General features: G+C 39.9%; 1 protein-coding gene across 1 annotated transcript in view; it reads left to right on the top strand.

Moving 5' to 3' along the window:
• Window positions 1-23,409, top strand: part of OXSR1 (oxidative stress responsive kinase 1) — a 103,270-nt gene that overhangs the window by 55,602 nt on the left and 24,259 nt on the right. The window contains exons 5-8 of the mRNA XM_058180920.1: window positions 6,090-6,145; window positions 16,013-16,122; window positions 19,782-19,883; window positions 20,418-20,551. Of these exons, the coding sequence (XP_058036903.1) occupies window positions 6,090-6,145; window positions 16,013-16,122; window positions 19,782-19,883; window positions 20,418-20,551 (402 nt within the window). The remainder of the gene's footprint in view (window positions 1-6,089; window positions 6,146-16,012; window positions 16,123-19,781; window positions 19,884-20,417; window positions 20,552-23,409) is intronic.

Below are 23,409 nucleotides of genomic sequence, written 5' to 3'. Positions count from 1 at the left end.
AAATGTAAAATCTCTCTCTTTTTCATTGCGTTCTCGCCATACATCTCTCAGTTCTAAATCTTCCATCAAATCAAAGAATGCCTTCGAAGGAAATATTTCTAAGACTTCTTTTATCTTTCTGGATATCCATCACTCCATTCCAATCACCCATTAATATATAAGTTTTATAATCCCAAGATGTTATTCTTTTATGTAAAAACTTATAAAATTTTTCTTGTTGTTGATTTGGTGCATAAACTCCTATTAAAAGTATTTTTCTCCCCTCCAATAAAAGTTCAATAGCAATATATCTTCCTTGATTATCCGCCTCAATTAATGTTGCAGATAAATTACTCTTTATATAAACAACTAGTCCATTCTTCTTTTCTGTAGCAGATGCAACAAAATGTATTCCCAATTTTGAATTTATCAAATATTTCTGGTCTAATGTTCTAATATGTGTTTCTTGTAAACATACAATGTCATTTTTAAATTGCTTCAAATAATGAAATATCTTTCTTCTCTTTTGTGGTGAGTTTAATCCATTAACATTCCAAGATAAAAGTCTAATTGCCATTATCAGCAATCGGAAATTTTTGAAGCACCAGCCGCAAATCATATCTTTCTTTGGGCCTTGCTCCTCCCACTGTTTCCGTCTTGGTAATAGCAGATTGAGCCTGTTGAGCCTTTTCTTCTTGTTCCTTGTGTTTGACAGCTGCTCTTGTCATCCTTGACTCTTTTGGAAGCTCTGATCCCATCTTAGATACATCCAACACTTGTAAAAGGTCTTCTTCCATTACTATCACTTCTTTTTCTTTAATTTCGCCTTCCTTTCTCCTACCATGCGGAGATGGTGGACTTCCAGCTTTAAGCACATAAGCATAAAACTCTCGTGCTTTACTAACTGTATTAAGACGATGTGCTTTCCCTTCATGATAAACTATTATACCAGTTGGGATGTCCCATCTATACTCAATCTGACGTTTTTTAAGTTCGTTCACCAAAAAAGCAAACTCCTTCCTATCTCTCAACATTTTGGGGGGAATTTCCTTTAGTATTAAAATATCTTGACCAGCTGCTTGAATCTTGTCTCCTTTAAAAGAAGCTTGTAAAATCTCATTTCTCACTGTTCTAGTAGTAAAATAAATAACAATGTCTCTCGGAAGATTTCTTTGTCTTGCTATCCAGGAATTCACACGGTAATTTTGTCAATATGAAAAGCCACATCTACTGGCCGAACTGCCAAAATCTCCGCAAAGGCCTCAGAAAAAAATTGCTTCAAATTCTCTTGTTTATGCTCTTTCATACCACGTATTCGTAAGGCATGTTCCATAGCTCTATATTGTACCAAAACAATTTCATCATCAACTTTATCCATTTTACTTTGAACTATCTCAATCTTATTTTCCAATTTTAAATTATCTTTCTTTATTTCTTCTACTTCCTGCTCCAGTAAAATCACATTTGATGCCAGACCCTGTACTGCTGACACCAAACCTTCTTTGACTTCTTTATTTCCAGTTTGGATCTCTAACATCTGTTTTTTCATCTCTGACATTTCTTCTGTAATTAATGTAAACTTTTCTTCTATCTGAGAAGTTTGCAAGTTCATAGCCTCATTAAGAGATTCTTTCATAAATTCTTTCAGGTTATCCTGAAGTGCTTCCAAATTTAGTGATTTTGTATCTGCAGTATGTGCTGGAGAAGCTCCCGGTGTTGATGTTCCTGGGGTTTTTGTAACAGTTGTCTTTAATTGTTTTGCTGCCATCTCTTAAAATTTCTCTTTAACTTAATATTACGTATAAATCTTCTAAGTCTTTTTTTTTTTTTAAAAAAACAAACAGTCTCAATATCTCTTCTCCCTTCTCATTACAATGTTAAAAAAAAAATCCCCAGCTGGTTTTCGGCAATAAACAGCAAGCACTAAGAGTTGTAATACTTTCGTTTTCAACTGCGTAGCTCATTAAAAAACAATCGCCATTTTCATTTTAAAGTCAACTCCAAAACTTTAAAAAAAAATAACAGGGAATTGATTTAATTACTTGCTTTAATCGTTAAAACTCTCCTGTTTCTGTAAGCCATAATGTCTTGATTTGCAGTGTTGTGCCAATTTCTAAAGAAGCTACGTCTTGAGTTGGAACGTAATTTGGATTGATGTAATGCATCATTTTGTGGCCTTTGGATGGGGGGGATCTTCTAAACAGCTTTGGATGTTCTTTCGATAATGGGAATCTTGACTCATTGATATGGACACTGTCTTGTCTTTAAAGCATGGAGAGGATAAAGGACTCCACCTCCAGGAATAGAATCTCTCTATGCTCTGAAGACAATTGTCCTCTATCCATCAACATCACCCTTGTCATTTGCAATATGAGATGGCACGGAAAAAGGCCATAAGCAGATTCATTCCACTTCTTTGTCAGTGTCAAACATAATCTGGCACAATCTACTAAAGGACCTTAAGGTGTGTTTTTACATGTAGTTGTTGTTGTTTCATGGTAAAAAGCAAATATAAGGAAGAACAAAAGTAGACCTGGAGCACTAATTGGTGGGCATTTTTTCATACTTTCCATTAGCTGGTTGAGAGGGACACTGGCCAAAACAAAGAATAGCAGTGGATTGTGGCACATAAAAGTTGCTAAGAATTTAAAACCAGTGATGGGAAGTGGCCCTATGAAGACTCCTATTTAGTTCTTTGGGTTCTTTTTTCTTCAGTTCACATTAATCCTCCACTTATTGTCAGATAACAGTAAAAAGACCAGGAATGACATGATAGCAGTGTTCCAGTATTTGAGGGGCTGCCACATAGATGAGGAGGTCCATCTGTTCTCCAAAGCACCTGAACATAGGACAAGAAACAGTGGATGGAAACTAATTAAGGAGACAAGCAACCTGGAATGAAGGAGAAACTTCTAATAGTGAGAACAATTAACCAGTGGAACAGCTTGCCACCAGAAGTTGTGGGTGCTCCAACACTGGAGGCTTTCAAGAAGACTGGATAGCCATTTGTCTGAAGTGGTACAGAGTCTCCTGCTCAAGGAGAGGGTTGGACTAGATCTTAATGGCCTCTTCCAGCTCTATTCTGATTGATTGATTGATTGATTGATTGATTGATTGATTGATTTCCTGGTAGTCTTTTATCCAAGTATTAACCAGCAGTTAATCCTGCTTAATTAAAAATTATCCAAGGTCAGCTAGATCCTGCCACTTGTTGAGAAGCCAGGTGCTGAGGTTAGCAATCTTCTTTGAAACCTCTGTTCTAGTAACATTGGGAAACACCAAGTGTATCATTAAATTCAGAGACAAAAATCCAGAATCTTTTGTGTTTTTTTAAAGCTTAAAACTGCCTCTAGTACAGGTAAGCCTCGACTTATGACAATCGAGTCTTAAGTTTCCATTGCTAAGTGAGAAAGTTGTTGAGCGAACTTTGCCCCCTTTTTACAACCTTTCTTGCCCCAATTGTTAAATGAATCACTGCAGTTGTCTAGCTAGTAACCCAGTTGTTAAGTGAATCTGGCTTCCCCATTGACTTTGCTTGTCCGAAGGTCACAAAAGGGGAATCATGTGACCCCCCTGGGACACTGCAACCATATGAGTCTGTTGCCAAGTATCTGATATTTGGTCACGTGACCCCAGGGATGCGGCAACGGTTGTAAGTGTGAAAAACAGCCATAGGTTACTTTTTTCAGTGTTGTTGTCACTTCAAATGGTCACTAAACGAACTGTTGTAAGTTGAGGATTACTTGTACTGTACATTGTTTCTCAACAACTCCCAGGATTCAATTCCCAGCATGTCCACTAGGGAATTTTGGGAATTGAAGTCCATAAGTCTTAAAGTTGCCAAGGTTGGAGACCCAAAGGAAACCAGAGCGCCAGGAAAACAAGAGGGAAGGAGTTCCCCCAGTTCAGCTTCAAAAATGGAATCGCTCTTTCGTTTGACAGCTCCTCTAATCTTTACCAGAAGAGGAAGTACGTTCAGTGACTCACTAGTTGTATGTGTTTCCTAACAGCTGTCTGCTACACAGATAGTCCTCGACTTACAATAGTTCGTTTAGTGACTTTGAAGCTACAGCGGCACTGAAAAAATGGACTTATGGCCATTTTTTACACTTATGATTGTTGCAGCACACACACACACACACACACACACTGTGGCCACATGACTTAGATTTCGATGCTTGACAAGTGATTCGTATTGATGATTACCACCTTTAAAGCGCTCCATGGCTTAGGGCCCGGGTACTTACGGGACCGCCTGCTGTTACCTTGTGCCTCCCACCGACCCGTACGCTCTCACAGAGAGGGTCTCCTCAGGGTGCCATCTGCCAAACAATGTCGGCTGGCGGCCCCCAGGGGAAGGGCCTTCTCTGTTGGAGCTCCTACGCTCTGGAATGAACTTCCCCCCGGTTTACGTCAATTGCCTGATCTTCGGACCTTTCGGTGTGAGCTGAAAACGCACCTATTTATTCAAGCGGGACTGGATTGAAATTTTATTAGGGTATTTATGTTTTAAGATTTTAAATGGTTTTAAAATTTCGGCCACATTATAATATTTCTTTTTAACTTCTTTTTAATGTTTATATATTGAATTTTTACTTGGCTGTACACCGCCCTGAGTCCTCCGGGAGAAGGGCGGTATAAAAATCGAAATAAATAAATAAATAAATAAATAAATAAATAAATAAATAAATAAATAAATAAATAAATAAATAAATAAATAATGAATGAATGAATGAATGAATGAATGAATGAATGAATGAATGAATGATGGTTGCGGTGTCCCAGAGTCACCGCACTGCGACCTTCTGAGTGGGGAAACCAGATTCACTTAATGACCGTGTTACTCATTTAACAACTGTAGCAAAAAAAAAAAAGGCTTAAAATGGGGGCAAAACTCACTTAATGAATTTCTCACGTAGGGACAGAAAATTTAGGCTCAATTGTGGTCGTAAGTAGCTTGTTTTAAAGATTGACCCCTCCAGCTTGCAACATGCAAACGTATTGGCAAACTTAGTTGTTAAGACAACTGACCCATTCAGCCATCGAACTCTGGACCTTGGCCTGACTTGGGTTTTCAAGCATAGCCTTTCCCAGGACAGCTTTCTGCCAAAGGCAGAGGGATGTTGCTTAATGCCTGGCGAACATTATGCTGAGATAATTTCCTGGTAGCAGCCAGAGAAGTCCTGGAGATTTTCTAAGGTGTAGAAACCTCCATTTGGCAGCTTCATCTTCGTCATGACTGATTTGCCCCAAATCCTTTTTTCCCTTTTTGTTGACTTGAAAGGTACAGCTAGCCCTCGACCACCATGCAACCCAAAGTTTCCGTTGCTAAGCGAGACAGTTGTTAAGTGACTTTAGCCCCATTGTACAACTTTTCTTGCCCCAATTGTGAAGTGAATCAAGGCAGTCGTTGCGTTAGTAACCCGGGTGTAAAATGAACCTTGTTAAGTGCTTGTATATTAGAGGTGGAAACCTTTTGAGAGCTGTATGCAATGAAATTTTATTTAATGTATGCCGGTTAGTGTACATTCAAAGTGACCATAAAGTTATTCTAAGTCTAAATCGGACTTCCCTATTGACATTTCTTGTCAGAAGGTCACAAAAGGGGATCGCGTGACCTGGAGATATGCAACCATCATAAATATGACTTTTTTCAGTGACAATGTAACTTCAAATGGTCACTAAACAAATGGTTGTAAGTTGAAGACTGCCTGTACATTGCCAGTTATCAAACACCCAAATTTTGATGCGGCAACGGTCATAAATGCATACCCAAATCCTAAGTCCTTTTTTGACTCTGCTTTAGGAATGCATTGGTTTTGACTGCCGCAATGGGAAGGAAACACAGAATCTGCATCCATACTCATGGCTATATTTTCTTTCTCTTTCTCTTTTTCTCTCCCTCTCCCTCTCCCTCTCCCTCTCTCCCTCTTTCTTTCTTTCTTTTCTTTCTCTTTCTCTTTTTCTCTCCCTCTCCCTCTCTCCCTCTTCCTTCCTTCCTTCCTTCCTTCCTTCCTTCCTTCCTTCCTTCCTTCCTTCCTTCCTTCCTTCCTTCCTTCCCTCCCTCCCTCCCTCCTTCCTTTCTTCCTTCCTTCCTCCCTTTTTCCTAGGGATGTGAAAGCTGGCAATATCCTATTGGGAGAAGATGGGTCAGTCCAGATTGCCGGTGAGTATCCATCAAACCTTTGGAGAGAATCCAAACAAAAGCACAGCTGCAAATTGTCTGACTAAGTAGATTCAACTGAACATGTGTCTCCTTTCCCAGTTCAGGGAGGGAAATTTATTGAGTGTTGGACGGCGTTTCTCCGTGTAAATATTCCCATTTGCTCAATCTGGATTGAGTGGTGGTTATTTTGAGACTGTGCTTTGTTATCAGGGACATCACTTAAATGCAAGGGTGGGGAACTCTATACCCTTTATGTCCTGTGGACTTCAACTCTCAGAATTCCTGAGCCAGCCCAGCCATTCTCAGAACTCTCAGGAATTCTGGGAATTGAAGTTCGCAGGTTATAAAGGGGCCATATTTCCCCACCGCTGATCCTAGAAGAAACATGTTTGCTGCAGCTTTCTTGTCTTTCCCCCTTTTTTACAGCCCATTTCTGCCTCAGTTTCCCTTTGATGAATTTGGAACAGGTTGAAGGATTTTGTGCAGTCATGTTTTCTTTGTCTGGAGTGGAGGACTGCGCTGCACTTCTTAGCTTCTGCTATAGTAATTTCCAGGCTACACTCAACTCTCTATTTCTAACAGCGCCTCATAGTTTCTAGACTTTCCTCTCTCTCACTCACTCTCTGTCATTTAAACAATGTTTGTTAGAGGAGGGAGCCCTGCTGATGTTTGGCTGTGTGGAAACGGGATGCTTGAGCAAAACCACAACTCGGCTGGAAAACGGTTTTAATGGAGGGCAGAAGTTTAGATTTTGTTTATCTCCTATCTCAAGGGAGGGCAAGGTAAGCTATGGGGAAAAGGAGAAAATGGGGGTCTGACGTTGGAATCCTGGATTCAAATCTTGCCTTTGCTAATGGCTCCAAGTGCTGGTGAACTGATACTGTTCCATGATCTAGGGCAGGGGTCTCCAACCTTTGCTGGCTGGGGAATTCTGGGAGTTGAAGTCCTCCAGGCTTAAAGTTGCCAAGGTTGGAGACCCCTGATCTAGGGTTCACTGTGATATTTGTGCCACACCCATTGTGGTCTGTTCAGCAAGCAATAAAGCAAACATCCAGTGATTTAATTGGATGGGTGAATAGTGCTTTAGTGCTTCTGACTTGAAGACTAGCTTTCCCCAATCAGAATTTTCCTGTTGGGTGGGGCTTTCCTTCCTTGCCTCCCTGCCTCTCTCTTCTTTCCTTTTCCTTTTCCTTTTCCCTTTCTTTTCCTATTTCCCTCTTCTCCCTCCTTCCCTCCTCTTTCTTTCCCTCCCTCCCTTCTTTCCCTTACTCCCTCCCTCCCAATCAAAACCAGCTTTGTACATTTCAGGTTTATAACAGAGTCCCTCCACAGATTCTTCATAATCAAGAGCGTATTTTTTTTTAATTGCCTTTCTTTCATTTTTAAACACCACAGTTTATCAACCTAACAGCCACAGGCCTAGGCTGCGGTATAAATTAAGACAGCTTGTCCCTTCAGTTTCATCTATTTCCAAACTTACTTAACTGCGTGAGCTCATCACAATAGGTATCCAAAGCCTTCCGGTTTTATCTTTTTAAGCTGACTCCTGAATGCTTAATGATGTCTTTGCTGGAAATCCATTGTCCCCAGCCTGGAGGGAGCCATGTTGTGTCCAGAATTAGCAACTTCGTCTGCATCTTTTCCTCCCATGCTTTGATATCGTTTCTAAAACCGTTGGGCAACCTCTGCGTGTTGCAGTCAGATAAAACAGGGATCTGTTCATGTTGGATTAATCAGTTGTGTGAAAACCACGATAGATACCAAAGGAGTTGTGAGTTTTATAGAGGTTTTTAGTTCGTCGTTTTAAAGATGGTCTTGATAAGTCTTGGAAGTCTTTCAGCATTGTGTGGTTGGAACATCTCTTGCAGAGTTCTTTTCCTTTTGACAGCGTGGGAAAAAAGGAGCAAAACCCTCTATAGAGGTAGTCCTCGACTTGCAACGGTTCATTTGGTGATTGTCCAAAGTTACAATGTCACTGAAAAAAGTGACGTGGCCGTTTTTCATACTTATGACCGTTGCAGCATCCCCATGATCAAAATTTAGACGCTTGGCAACTGGCAGGTATTTATGACGGTGGCAGTGTCTTGGGGTCATGTGATCACCTTTTGCGACCTAGTAACAAGCAAAGTCAATGAGGAAGCCAGATTCACTTAACAACCACGTTACTAATTTAACAACTACAATGGTTCACACTTAACAAGAAAAGTGGCAAGAAAAGTCATCAAATGGAGCAAAACTCACTTTTTAAAAATTATTTTTTACTAAATTTCTCATTTAGCAACATAAATTCTGGGCTCAGTTGTGACCATAAGTCTAAAACTACTTGTACTGAATTAAAAAGACCTTGCAAATGTGTTTTAACTTGCCCCAGATATTCAGATTTTGCTTTTTACTTGGCAGATCAGTGCTATTTTAATAGACTTATAAAATATGGCAAAATGCCCAGATGAAGACTTGGGGAGTTGTATTTAATATAAAATAAAATAAAGATCCTGTAGTACAAATGCACTTATGCATGATTCTTATTTTATTATTTCTGGAGGCAGGAAGATGGTGGAATGTGCTTCCAATAACCAAAATACAGGTAGTCCTCAACATATGATCGTAATGGAGTCTGCCTATTACAGTCATATATTGTGACTGTCATAAAAAAGGTCAGTCATATGATGACCCAGATTTACAACCTTGTTTGTGGTGGTCATTAGGTGAACTTACCAATTGTTGTTAAGCAAATACAGCAAGTAAAACTTATGACTCACCGTGGTCACAATTCTGCTGAAACCCAGAAATGATGTGTTCTTTTTTTAACAAAGTCGTTGAAAAAGCACAGTCGTGACTATGGGTATGCTGCAAACGGAGATAATTGTGGTTGTGAACTTTGGTCATGTGACTGTGGAGGAGCTTGAGTGTCAGAACCTCAGAACCAGATTGTAAATAGTCCCAAGGTAGATGAGTAAGAACTTTGAATGGTTACTAAGAGGCCAGGTGTAAGTCGAAGACTGCCTGGAGGAAAAACGCGTGTTGGACTTCTTCCTCTCCTCTGAAATGGTATAGGGTTTCCTACCTGGGCAAGGGGTTGGACTAGAAGGCCTCCAAGGTTCCTTCCAACTCTGTTGTTGTTGTTGTTGTTGTTGTTGTTATAAATGATCATATGTCATGCTCAAGTAGAAGTGCAAAATCACATGTTGCCTTAGAGTCATGTCATGTCTGAACTCAGTCATTGGGACTTGCAAACCATTGCTTGCAGTGTTCTGTTATATGTGAGCTGGACCCCTAGTGTTTCTCAGCCTGAACAATGTTAAGATGTGTGGGCTTCAATTCCCAGAATTCAACTCCCAGCAAGCTCTCTGCAGAATTCTGGGAATTGAAATCCACACATCTTGTGGCGGGCTGAGGTCGAGCAGCTTGGACTTAAAGCATGGGTGTCAAACTGGTGGTCTGCGGGCTGGATGGTCATGCGCAGGCCACGCCCACCCCAGCTCCACGAAGGGAAAAACAGTAATATGTCACATGACGGCAATGTGATGCATTGAGTTTAACACCTGTGATGCATCGAGTTAGATCCTTGTGGCTTATTCAACAAACTATATATATATATATATACTGAGGTTTTTGCGGGTGTTTGTATGTAGGTCTTTGGTTATTCAGGTTTTCTCCCGCGTAAAATTGGAAGTGTCTTGGCGACGTTTCGACAAAATCCCATTCGTCATCTTCAGGCTAGGTGTTACAGCTTCGTGCTTCTAGGAGAAATGTGTGATCGCAGCTGTTTCTTCCTTTTAGGAAGAAGTTAAAAGGAAGAAACAGCTGCGATCACACATTTCTCCTAGAAGCACGAAGCTGTAAACACCTAGCCTGAAGATGACGAATGGGATTTCGTCGAAATGTCGCCAAGACACTTCCAATTTTACGCAGGAGAAAACCCGAATAACCAAAGACGTACGTATACACACACACACACACACACACACACACACACACACACACACACCTATACCTATACCTAAACCTATACATATACATATATATATATACATATATACATACATACGTATATACATACATATGTATATACATACTTACATACAGATATATAGATATAATTTTATTTATGATTCTTTTCTTTAACATCCATAAGTACTTGGTAAACAATTTATTATCTGGGTCAATATATTTTGCATACAATTCTGATAATATTACCATTTAAGTATACATAATCATAATTTTTCAACTTCTAATATTTGTGTATATATGGTAATTATAATATATTCTATTTCAGTATACATAATACTGTTTTCCCAATTTCTATTTTCTACTGCTTGTTTCTAACACTTAATAAAATAACCACCATGTTAAAAAATGTTCTACATCTATCTCTTTGGAACAAACAATGGTTAAAACAGGTCAATTGTTCCGTTGTGTGTCTGAATATTCCATGGTATGCCTGTGCAAATTAAGAGAAGATAGGGTAAAACCCTGGTCTCCCTAAGGACATTCTGATCTCTGTTTCACTATCATTTTCCTGTTTTCTTGCACCTACTTGCCAGCCCCTATTTCAGATGGAACTGCATTTTTCCCCCCAAATAAAAAACTGTGAGGAATTTGTAAGATGACCAGGACAGCATATTGGCAGATGTAAAAACAAGCTTGGGAAGAGAAATACAATACTCACATTCCCTTCATATCTTGTGGTTTAGATTTCTGTCTTCCCATCAACAGGTGGCACAGATTCAACAACAGCTAAAGTAACACAAAAGATCCAGAACAGTGAAAATATTATTTTACTTTACTTTACTTTACTTTACTATTTTATTTTTCTATCCAGCCTTTATTATTTTTACAAATAACTGAAGGTGGTGAACATAGTTAATCCTTCTTCCTCCTGCTATTTTCCCTACAACAACCCGGTATGATGGGTTGGGCTAAAAGAGAAGCACTGCACAAAGTCATCCAGCCAGCTTTCATGCCTAGGTAGGACTAGAACTCACCATCTCAAAATCACCCAAATGGATTTTGTGCCTAAGGCAGGACTGGAACTCACCATCTCCTGGTGATTGGCCTAAAGTCATCCAGCCGGCTTTCATGCCTAAGGTGTGACATGAATGTATGTTTATCTCAACTAACTGATGGAAATTGCTGTAACAGGATGGCAGTCAGTGATGTGCTATTCCAACTTTTATATTAGAATCAATTCTAATCATGGCTAATGCCAGCCAAATTTTTAAAACTAATGTGGACAAATCTGTCTTTTATCTTGGCTTTTATGACTTACAGATCAAATATATTTCTGTCACTATATGTTTATAACAGTGCTTGAGCCAAGACAATTCTAAGCAGTAGATTAAATAAAAAAAAAAACCCACCATTTTTAACTGCAATTAAAACACTGTGGTTAAGTTCTTGATTTACAGCCAGTTGCTAAATACTGTCTGCAGTGTCCTGTAGTCACATGACTGCAATTTACAATTATTATTTATTTTTGCTGTAAACTGGCATTTATTTCTGGTTTCTGCAAAAAATTTCCATTGTCTAAAATGGGTTTGCTTAATGACTGATGGAAAGAAAAATTGGGTGACCTGCCTAACATTGGCACAACTTATAACCATAAATCCACACTCAATTATAGTTCTAAATCGAGGACCATGAATGTTTTCTTGACCTTGGCAGCTTGGAAGATTGGATGGATGGATGGATGGATGGATGGATGGATGGACGGATAGACGGACTGTGGGCCGACCTTCAGCCAAAGGAAGTGATTGTGGACCTTTGTCAGGCTATCTTTTACAGTTGGACCTTCAGGCCTGCCACATTTTCTACTGTAGGAAATTGGGAGGGAGGATTGTGTAGAGTATGGGTGATATGTAGTCAAAATAACATTCTTTTCTCAGAGACTCAAGGCCAAGGTACCCTGCAGCTGCATGAGGTGACTGGGAGGTATCTTCAGTTTTGGATGGTGCCTGATTTTTTTTTTTATTTACATTTATATCCCGCCCTTTTCCGAAGACTCAGGGCAGCTTACAGTGTATAAGGCAATAGTCTCATTCTAATTGTATATTTACAAAGTCAACTTATTGCCCCCCCAACAATCTGGGTCCTCATTTTACCTACCTTATAAAGGATGGAAGGCTGAGTCAACCTTGGGCTGGGCTTGAACCTGCAGTAATTGCAGGCAGCTGTGTTTTAATAACAGGCTCCTTATAGCCTGAGCTATCCACGGCCCTTGATTGGTCACATGATTGGTCATGTGATGGGTGCTAGGCAGGGACTTGAACTTTCTTTTGGGTGGGAAAAACCTGGAAGCTTTCAGATTCAGGTTTTCCCAGATGTGCCAATATGATATCTTCAATAAAATGGAACTTTGAGGAAATTCACGTCTCGGAGTCTTCTTTCGTTGGGGGTATTACTGGGAACCCTGACATTTCCCAATTTCCCACAATAGAAAATGTGGCAGGCCTGAAGTCCCTACTGTAAAAGATGGCTTCCAGGTCTGACACCTTTATCGATTAAATAGCACAAGTGATGAAATGCACCTGTTGGTAAACTTGTTAGAGATCCATGGTTTTATTTTAAAATGAAATTTAGTTACGTTCAAACTCTTAAGTGACGGATAAGCTTGTTAAAGATCCCTGGTTTTATTAAAAACGTGATTTAGCTGTGCTCCAGCCCTCAAAAAATACCCGGAGGTTCTCTTCTAAAAGAGATTTACCGCCCTTCACAATCACAAACTCTCTTTTGAGTTGTGGAGAAACAGCAAAGGTTGACAGGAAGGTATTTATCAATTTGTGTTGTATTTTCTTGCTTAAGATGAAGAAAAATAAAAGAAAACCCCAGAGGATTAATTGATGAAATTCAGAGGTCAGAAATACCCCGCATGCCTTTAGCCATTTTCAAGCATCCAGAATATGTTCTGGAATTTCCTCTCATTCCATGCTTGACCTTGCAAGAATTCAAGAAGCTGAAGTCCTCACATCTGATGTCATCCCCAAAGATCGGGGAGGGTGCGCTACGCTGCCCATCCTCGTGGCACAAGGAAGCTTAGCACTACATTTGAAAATTTGCCACGTTTTCCCATCAAAATCAGCCTGTTGTTTTGTTGTGGAAGGAAAATGGAAACGCAAACCTGGTTCTCTAGGAGCAAGGTTGAGATTTGTAAACCAAAAAAAAAGCACTTCAGGTAGTTCTTCACTTACAACCAGTCCTCATGCTTATGACCATCACAGCATTCCCAGGGTCATGTAACTCTAATTCGGGCACTTGGTAGCTGGCATGTAACTGGCCCAGTTGTAGCACCCTGGGTTCACGTGATCAAGATTTGCAACTTTCCCAGCTGGCGTCCAACAAGCAAAATTGACATGGGAACTCAGATTCGCTTAACAACCACATTTAACAGCTATGATTTGTTTAAGAGCTATGGTGTAAAAGGTCATAAAATTGGGTGTGATTCACTTAACAACTATTTTGCTTAGCAATGGAAATTCGTAGGTTACTTTTTTTAGTGTTGTTGTGACTTTGAATGGTCTCGAAAAGAATGGTCGTAAGTCAAGGATTGCCTGTATAGGTAATCCTTGATTTACAACCACAATTGAGTCCAAAATTTCTGTTGTTAAGCATGAGGCACTGGGGACAGATACAGGTAGTCCTCGACTTATGACCACAATTCACTTAACAAATGTGGCAAGAAAGGTTGTAAAATGGGGCAAAAATCACTTAACACAGGTCTCACTTAACAGAAATTTTGGGCTTCATTGTGGTTATAAGTATCTAAAGCTATTGCTCCAGGCTCCTGATAGAAGAGGCAGGATATAAATCTAGCCTATAAATACATAGGTAAATGTAGAAATAAACCTGACTTTAAGGCAGAGAACCCATCCTAATCTCTTCACACCAGTGGCCTGAAAGTGATAGTTGTGCTACAAAACATGGAAAGTGATGGGGGTTGTAGTTAAAAAAACTGGGAAATGATGGGAGTTGTACTCAAACAAATCTGGAAAGTAGCAGACCAAATTTTCAGTTCAGGTCATCTGAAATAAATCTCTGAGATTTCTCTAAATTCTGATATTTTTCTTCCCTCGAAATGTCTCTCTGCAAACTTTTATGCCATTCTTTTTCACAAGCATGTTCTTCATGTCACCTGCGATTTTATGCTTGCATGTACTTTGCTGCTGTGTGATGATAGACTGAGAAGGGGGAAGGAAAGGGGGAATATTTTGGGAAACGAAAGTAAGTGCTGTATCTCCTGGAGATGCTGCTTCAAGGTCACCCAGCTGGGAGAGGGAGGGGGCTGCATGCCAACCTGTGTTTGAATTAACCTTTAGGAGAACATTTTGCCTGAACCTGGTTGGGTACACTGGGGTGAACGATGAAAGATAGCTAAAGGAGGGGAAAATAAGGATTTTGATGCACAACTTTCAGTTCTGACTTTGTACTACCGCAATATATTTGATCTCTAATAAACTATACTTTTCTCAACAAATGCAGCCAAGGATCGTTTTTAACTTTTAGTTTTAAGTTGTGGCATTTCCGACACTTCGTCTATCTTCCTAAAATCCCGGAAAGGGAAATTGAATTTCATTGTAATTATGTTGTGCTGCAGTAATTTCACACGGTTATTTAACTGTATGCCTTGCATGCATGGCAGATAAGAGAGTTGTTTTTATCCTTCTGTTTTTAATCCTCCTTTCAACAATAGTGTCTTCATAATTTTGTACATGATCCGAGAAAATGTGACAGTGTAGAAATCTTGTGACTGGACCTTCGGAGGACATACATGATTCTGAACTAAGGGTAGAACTGAAAAACATGTAGAGACTTGCACCAATTTTGCAAATGTTGCTTAAAGCTTTCAGAAATTTTGTAGTATACAGGTAGTCCTCAACTTGCAACCACAGTTGAGCCCAAAATTTCCATTGCTAGGCGAGATGGTTGTTAACTGAGTTTTGCTACATTTTACCACCTTTCTTGTCATGGTGGTTCAGTGAATCATTGCAGCTGTTAAGTTATTAACATGAACTTGCAAACTTAAGTAAATCTGGCTTCCCCATTGACTTTACTTGTCAGAAGGTCACAAAAGGGGATCACATGAGCCCAGCGCAACCGACATAAATACCTGCCAGTTGCCAAGTGTTTGGATTTTGATCACTTCCCCGTAGAGATGCTGCAACAGTTGTTAAGTGTCAAAAAGGGTCATAAGTCACGTTCTTTTCTCCCAGTTGCTGATTTCAAATGTTCATTAAATGAATGGTTTTAAGATGAGGACTTTCTTTACTGAAATACTTTTCAAATACAGGTAGGCCCCAATTTATGATTACTTGCTCAGTGACCTTTCAAAGTTATTACCTACCTGAAAAAGGAGACTTACAAACTGGAACTGAAGTTCTAACACTCGCCTCCCTCTCCCCACAATGAGCCTTCACTGCAGTTGCAACTCAAGGATTACAGTACTTCTTGTTGGTTAAGCCTAGATAGGAACATGAAACGGTGCCCAGTGCAAAAAGCCTTACTTTTGGCCCCTGGATGCCTTCCAGCAAGCATTTAATCTTTGCAAGTCACAAGGACTTCTTCTCTGCATGTGGCATATGATATCAGCCTTGGCCTTAATGACTTGTACTATTTATTGTTTATTTTCTTAATTTTCATTTTTAGTTTCCATGATTCTAAGTCACAGGTGGATTTCGACTCCCAGAATCCCTGAGTCCACATGGCATGGCTGGCTCAGGAATTCTGGGGTTGGTCTGCAAGTCATAAAGAGGCCCTAGCCTAGCTCCTTACTTCTATTCTAAGTCATAGCTTTTGCTTTAAAAAAAAATGCACGAGAGAGAATGCTTTTTTTTTTTAACCCCTTCTTTTCCCTTTTTGTGTTTTGGCGTTCAGATTTCGGCGTAAGTGCTTTTTTAGCTACCGGTGGGGACATTACACGAAACAAAGTGAGGAAAACCTTTGTGGGCACCCCTTGCTGGATGGCTCCCGAAGTGATGGAGCAGGTAAGAATAAATTGGAACAGGCTTTCATTGAGCATTGAGATTTCAAATGCCAGTAGTCCTCAACTTACAACCTCAATTTGGACTGGAAACCTTTTTTGCTAAGCGAGGTGGTTGCTAAGTGAGCTCCTGATTTTATGACCTCCCCCCCCCCAAGTTATTAAGGGAATCACAGCAGATAAGCAAATCACACAGTTGTTAAGTGAACCTGACTTCCCCTGTTGACTTTGCTTGTCAGAAGGTCGCAAAAGGGGATCAGTGACCCTGGAACACTGCAACTGTCACAGGTACATGCCAGTTGCCAAGCATTCTAATTTTGATCATGTGACTACAGAGATGCTGCAACATTTGTAAGTGAAAATGGTCATAAGTTACTTTTTTCCATGCCGTTATAACGTCAAACAGTCACTAAATGAACTGTTATAATTCGAGGACTACCTGTAAAACTCTCCAGAACATTTATCTGTCTAAGAAACAACTTTCACTTTATTGAGAATGAGTTTCCTTTGCAAGCATTCGTTTACATTGTTCCAGATATATTTCTTCCCAGTCTTCCAGTGATGCCTGAAACAATAATCTATTGACCATTGTGAAGGCCAGGGCAGGGGTGGGATTGAGTTGTGAAACTGCTCGAGAAGGAGGTGGCTATTGTTTATTTTATTTTATTTTATTATTATTTTATTTTATTTTATTGTTATTGTCTATTGTTTAGCCATTAGCTTGGTGACCCGAGTGCATGTCACATCTTGCTCAGTTAACAAAGTATTGCTTCAGTTCATGTCAATGTCTGTGGATGCAAGAGGGGACGGAGACAGCTGGAATGCGAAGAGATAGTGGTCAGTTTAGAATGGAGGCATAAAAGCCACCACTCAAATGGGAAGGGATCAGTGGAACAGAAGTTGCCTTCAGAGGTTGTGGGAGCTTCATCACTAGAAGCTTTCAAGAAGAGTCTGGACTGCCATCTGCTGGAAACAGTGTAGGGCCTCCTGTTTGGGCGGGGTGGGGGCGGGGTTGGACTAGATCAGAGGTCTCCAACCATGGCAACTTTAAGACTTCAACTCCCAGAATTCCTGGGAGTTCCTCAGCAAAGCTGGCTGTGGAACTCTGGGAGTTGAAGTCCACAAGTCTTAATGTTGCCAAGGTTGGAGACCCCTAGCCTAGACCATCATGACAGTACAGGTAGTCCTCAACTTATGACTGGTTGCTTAGTGACCATTCAAAGTTACAATGGACCTCCCCACACTTGAAAGATACTTATGACCTGATTCAGATGAACTTCATACACACACAAACACACACATATACACACACGGACAGACGGACGGACGGTTTTGTGACTGCATTTCTGGTGCTCAGCAACTGGCCCACATTTATGCAGCTCACAGCATTCTGCTGTCTCAGGATCATGATTTATGGCATTTTGTCAAAAACCGGCAATTCCAATTTTCAGCGAAAACACCCCATAGCAAAAAAAGTAAGTTTGCTTAACAATCACAGATTCATGTCTCTGGAAATTCCCAGCAATCCAGTCATGGTTGTCCCAGTGTTGCTTTTTCTGAAAGTCCAGTTGCCTCGTGAAAAAGCACCTTTGGGAAAAATCACAGATTCACTTAATAACTGTGGTGATTTTCTTAGTGGCCACTACAAAACAGGTTGTAGAGTTGACCCATTTCACCACCATCATGGTCTTGAGTTCGGGACTGCCTGTAGAAAGTTTGTGGTTCAACTCTCTCAGTTGGATGCTTTCTGTATGCACAGATAGATACTCATCGATTTAACAGCAGTTCATTTAATTTTTTTTTTACTTGCATTTATATCCCGCCCTTCTCCGAAGACTCAGGGCGGCTTACACTATGTTAAGCAATAGTCTTCATCCATTTGTATATTTATATACAAAGTCAACTTAATTGCCCCCAACAATCTGGGTCCTCAGTTTACCTACCTTATAAAGGATGGAAGGCTGAGTCAACCTTGGGCCTGGTGGGGCTTGAACCTGCAGTAATTACAAGCAGCTGCTGTTAATAACAGACTGTCTTAGCAGTCTGAGCCACCAGAGGCCCATTCAAAGTTAATGACCATTCAAAGTTACAACGGCACTGAAAAATGGCACTGACCATGTTTTTACCCTTACGACCATTACAGCACCCTATGGTCATGTGATCAAAATTCAGAGGCTTGGCAACTGACTCATGTTTATGACAGGATCATGTGATCCACCTTTTGCGATCTTCTGACGAGCAAAGTCAATGGGGAAACCAGATTCGCTTAACAACAGCAGTGAGTCACTTAACAACTGTGGCAAGAAAGGTCGTAACATGGGGAAAAAGTTACTTAACAAATATCTCACTTAGCAGCAGAAATTTGGGGCTCAATTGTGGTCGTAAGTCGAGAACTACCTGTATTGGACCATAATTCTCATTGGGCTCAGCCACAGAGGTGCTGAATGTCTCAGCCATTACAGGAGGTTAGACAGCTTTGGAGACCCAGTCATGGGCTGTAATGAATCCACCCAGGCCAAGAGAGAAGCATATTTCAGACAACTGTTTGTGGTATCTTGCAATAAAATTGAATTTAGAATAAGATCATGTACTAAACGGGTTGTTGAATAGCTGTGTGAATTTTCCAACCAGCATTGTCATTCATTCACTATATATCTTAACTATTTCGGTGGGAATCAGTCCTAGAATTTGTTTAGAAAGTGTGGCAGTCTAACTTTATAATAAAGTTAGTGTATAATCATAATACCTTTATTTATACCTTTATTTATAATAAAGGTAAGTCTTTGATTCTTGGTTCCTCTCTGTTCAAAATGGAAATAATATTGACCTTTGCAGTTGCCAAGGAATTTTTATTATTGTTGTTGTTGTTGTTGTTGTTGTTGTTGTTGTTGTTGTTGTTGTTATTATTATTATTATTATTATTATTATTATTATTATTATTATTATTTGCATTTATATCCTGCCCTTCTCCGAAGACTCAGGACGGCTTACACTATGTTAAGCAATAGTCTTCATCCTATTTGTATATTATATACAAAGTCAACTTAATTGCCCCCAACAATCTGGGTCCTCGTTTTACCTACCTTATAAAGGATGGAAGGCTGAGTCAACATTGGGCCTGGTGGGACTTGAACCTGCAGTAATTGCAAGCAACTGCTATTAATAACAGACTGTCTTACCAGCCTGAGCCACAGAGGCTGTGGTCGTGTGACATCTCACTTTGCAACTGCTTCACTTAACGACTGAAACTATGGTCCCAGTTGTGACAATTGAGCACTACTTGTATTCTGGGAAGCTAACATCTCTTTGCTTTGGAAGAATTGCTTCAATATTCAAGAGCAATTCTGAGTTAACAAGACAGCAGAATTCAGCAATATTTGCAGAGAACATGATTTTCCAATATATCCAAAGGTTAATTTACTCCTCTCATTTGGCTAAAGTCTTTGTAATATTCTCAGTCTTGTGAAGAAGAATACAAATTGTGCTATTTTCAGGAGGCGGTTTGAACAATTAGAAGTCTGTTTTAGGTGCCAGATCATAAATGAACACCAAGAGGTGAAGGAAGGTTAGCTCCAAGTATGACTCAGGCAAGATACGCATGGAATTGAACAGTTACTGTAATAGAAAAGTCAAGTTTTGAAATAAACTTCTCTTGCAATGCAGGTTCGGGGGTATGATTTCAAAGCAGATATTTGGAGTTTTGGTATTACTGCAATCGAGCTGGCTACCGGAGCTGCTCCTTATCACAAATATCCACCCATGAAGGTAAGTTACAGATTTACTAGTTTAAATAATCCCTTTGATATGAAGCGCGTGCACACAGTCTGAAAAATTGGATTGACCCTCTTAAAGAAAACAGTATATCTGAAAAGTTGGTAAGTCCTCCTCCTGAAAACGTGCAAGAAAGTCTGGGGACTGTTTGGACGTTTAAGCATATAACAGAAGACAAAATCAATTGCGGTCGTAAGTCGAAGTGTACCTGTATGGCATTTTGTCCTCTACTGTGGACTTTCTAAAACAGGAACAGCACAATCCTTGGGATGCAGGGAAGCTATTTTGCCTCTTAAGAGCCTTTCCCCAGTGATGGTGGGAAGAGGGCAGGTGAGTTCTCTTCACAAACAACGGTTGTTGCTTATAAAGAACTGGTAGTTATCCATCAGATGCTGTAGGACTTTAGGCCAAAGAGCAGCTAGATCTCAAAAGTTGTTTTCAAATATTTTCATGACTTCACCATGACTTTTTTTTCATTAGCCAATTCATAACGTTCTTCAATGTTTTTAACGGAAGCCATTTTTTCAGGTCTTAATGTTGACACTACAAAACGATCCCCCCTCCCTGGAGACAGGGGTTCAAGACAAGGATATGCTTAAAAAATACGGGAAGTCGTTCAGGAAAATGATTTCATTGTGCCTGCAGAAAGACCCAGAAAAAAGGTAATAAGCACGGCCATCTTAACTTCCTCCTCCTCTCTCCCTCTCTCTCTTAAATTTATTTATATGACTCGCATCTCCCTTTTCTGCCCATGGACACATATAAATGCACATAAGTTGCCACACTTGAACACACATGTGCAAGTTTAAAATATTAGATTTTAAACTTCATTTAAACACTTATTTAAACATTTTTTAAATTTAAACATTTATTTAAAGATTTTAAACACTTCATTTAGTGACCATTCGAAGTTAAAACACCACTAAAGAATGTGACTTCTGATGATTTTTTGCACTTATGACCATTGGAGTGTCCCCACAATCACGTGATTTACATTCATATACTTGACAACTGATCACATTTATGACAGTTGCAATGTCCTGTGGTAATGTGATCACCTTTTGCAACCTGACAAGCAAAGTCAGTGGGGAAACCAGATTCGCTTAACAACCGTGCGGTTTCTGCTAGACAGGTCCAATAGGGAAATTGGAGGCAAACGAAGGTAGAGCTGGATGTTTGATAGCCTATCCAGTTTTAATCGCCAGAATATAAAATATTATATAGAATATAAAGATGTTGAGACTCTAAAAAGAGAAGAACAACAAAGGTCATTAGGGGCCTGGAGGCTAAAACATACAAAGAACGGTTGCAGGAATTCGGTCTCTCTAGTTTAATGAAAAGAAAGACTAGGAGGTGACATGAGAGCGATCTTCCAATATTTGAGGGGCTACCACGAGGAAGAGGGGGGCTCAACCTATTCTCCAAAGCATCTGAAGGCAGGACAAGAAGCAGTGGATGGAAACTAAGGAGAGAACCCATCTAGAACTAAGGAGGATCTAGAACAACAGTGAGAACAATTAATCAGTGGAATGACCTGCCTCCAGAAGCTGTGGGTGCTTCTGTGAACTCTCTTATTTGTTAGGCTGTGCTGTGTGAAGTTCAAAGAATAATGTCATTTTATAATGCACACCAGGTTTAAAAGCTGTTGCAGAATTTCTGTGGCTTCATAGAATAAGATTTTTTGTGTGCATTTTTGTAATCCGTTCAACCGCTTTTTGGTTGCATACAGTTCCGTAGTACAGTGTAAAAAGTTCAGGGAGATTTGCTTTTCAAATAAGTATAGCATTGTATTAGCCTTTCATAGTAAGCTAGGTAAGGAAGCAAAGGCCACGAGACGTATTGGAATTCTATGTTAATGATCTAAGTCAGTGTTTTTCACCCTTGGCCACCTGAAGCTGTGTGGAGTTCAACCCCCAGAATTCCCCAGCCAATATGAATTTGTCTACCGTATATACTCGAGTATAAGCCGAGTTTTTCAGCACGTTTTTTGTGCTGAAACGTCCTAAACTTATACCGGGTCTATCTGACTTATACTCAGTTGTTGTTTTTAAGCCCTCGGCTTATACTCGATATATCTGACTTATACTCGAGTTTTTTTTTTGTTTTTCACATTTTACCGGACGGCGCTGGGAAGCCCTGCGGTGCAGTGAGAGGCGGGCGGGGAGCCGCCAGCCTTCTCAGCTGAGGAGGAGGTTTCCCCAACCGGTAGGTGCCTCATTTCCCACCCTCGGCTTATACTCGAGTCCCCAGTTTACCCCAGTTTTTGGGGTAAAATTGGGGACCTCGGCTTATACTCGGATCGGCTTATATTCGAGTATATATGGTATTTGAAATTCACACAGCTTCCAATGGCCAAGATTGAGAAACCGATGAGGCTATAATAGCAGATATATTGACATCGATAGAAGAGAATGTTTGTAGCTCAGAGTTAAGCTAAGGTTGAACCGAAGATTAGCATTGATGATGTTACCTGGTTGGGTAATGAAACGTCTACAAGAAAATATCCAAGCTCACATATCAAAATATTGAAACTTGATAGCATTTCTCCGCTATGCTAGCATGTCTCTAATCCCAAAAAGATTCAGGAGGAAGAAGTTTTGAGTTTTTTTCTTTCTCCTTCCAGTTTTTCTGGAGTAAGATCATATTTTGCAAATAACTAACTACTCCAAATCATCATATCTATTACAAAACACATTTAAGCACAATCTAGATACAGTTAGTCCTCGACTTACAACACTTCAAAGTAACTGTTCAAAGTTACAGAGGCACTGAAAAATGTGGTTTGTGACTGTTTTTCACAATTATAATTATTGCAGCATCCCCATGGTCACATGATCAAAATCCAGCCGCTTGGCCACTGACCTATGACAGTTGCACTATCCGAGGGTCATCTTTTGAAACCTTCTGACAAGCAAAGTCAATAGGGAAGTCAGATTCACTTAACAACAGTGTTATTAACCACTGCGGTGATTCACTTAACAAGTGTGACAAAAAAGGTCGTAAAATGGGGCAAAACTCACTTAGCAAATTTCTCACTCAGCAACAGAAACTAGGGCCTCAATTGTGGTTGTAAGTTGAGCTCTATGGAAACAGAAATTCAAGAAGGGTAAGTAGATGCTACAAGCAAAGAACTCCAGAGGGTTATTGAATGGGAAAGCACTAAGACCAAACAAAGACAGTATGATTAGTCTTTGGAACTTCCTGCCACAGGATAATGCATCCGCGGATAACTGCCTTATTGATGTTTTAGCAAATGATAGTTTTTGATGCTTGTTTATCTCTGGTTCAGACTTTCTAAGAACTGGTGTTAAGAAGTAAAATAAGAGACCTTTATGAAATCAGTCTGGGCTATGTGATTAACCAGATTAAAACAAATTAAAGCAGGGGTCTCCAACCTTGGCAATTTTAAGACTTGTGGACTTCAATTCCCAGAATTGAATTGGGAGTTGAAGTCCACAAGTCTTAAAGTTGCCAAGGTTGGAGACCCCTGAACTAAAGCATTGTTCCCATCATACATTTA

Source organism: Ahaetulla prasina, chromosome 4, assembly GCF_028640845.1.
Source record: "Ahaetulla prasina isolate Xishuangbanna chromosome 4, ASM2864084v1, whole genome shotgun sequence".
NCBI classification, from domain to species: domain Eukaryota; kingdom Metazoa; phylum Chordata; class Lepidosauria; order Squamata; family Colubridae; genus Ahaetulla; species Ahaetulla prasina.
The sequence above is the reverse complement of the archived record's forward strand: the minus strand, read 5'-3'. Positions and strand labels throughout refer to the sequence as shown.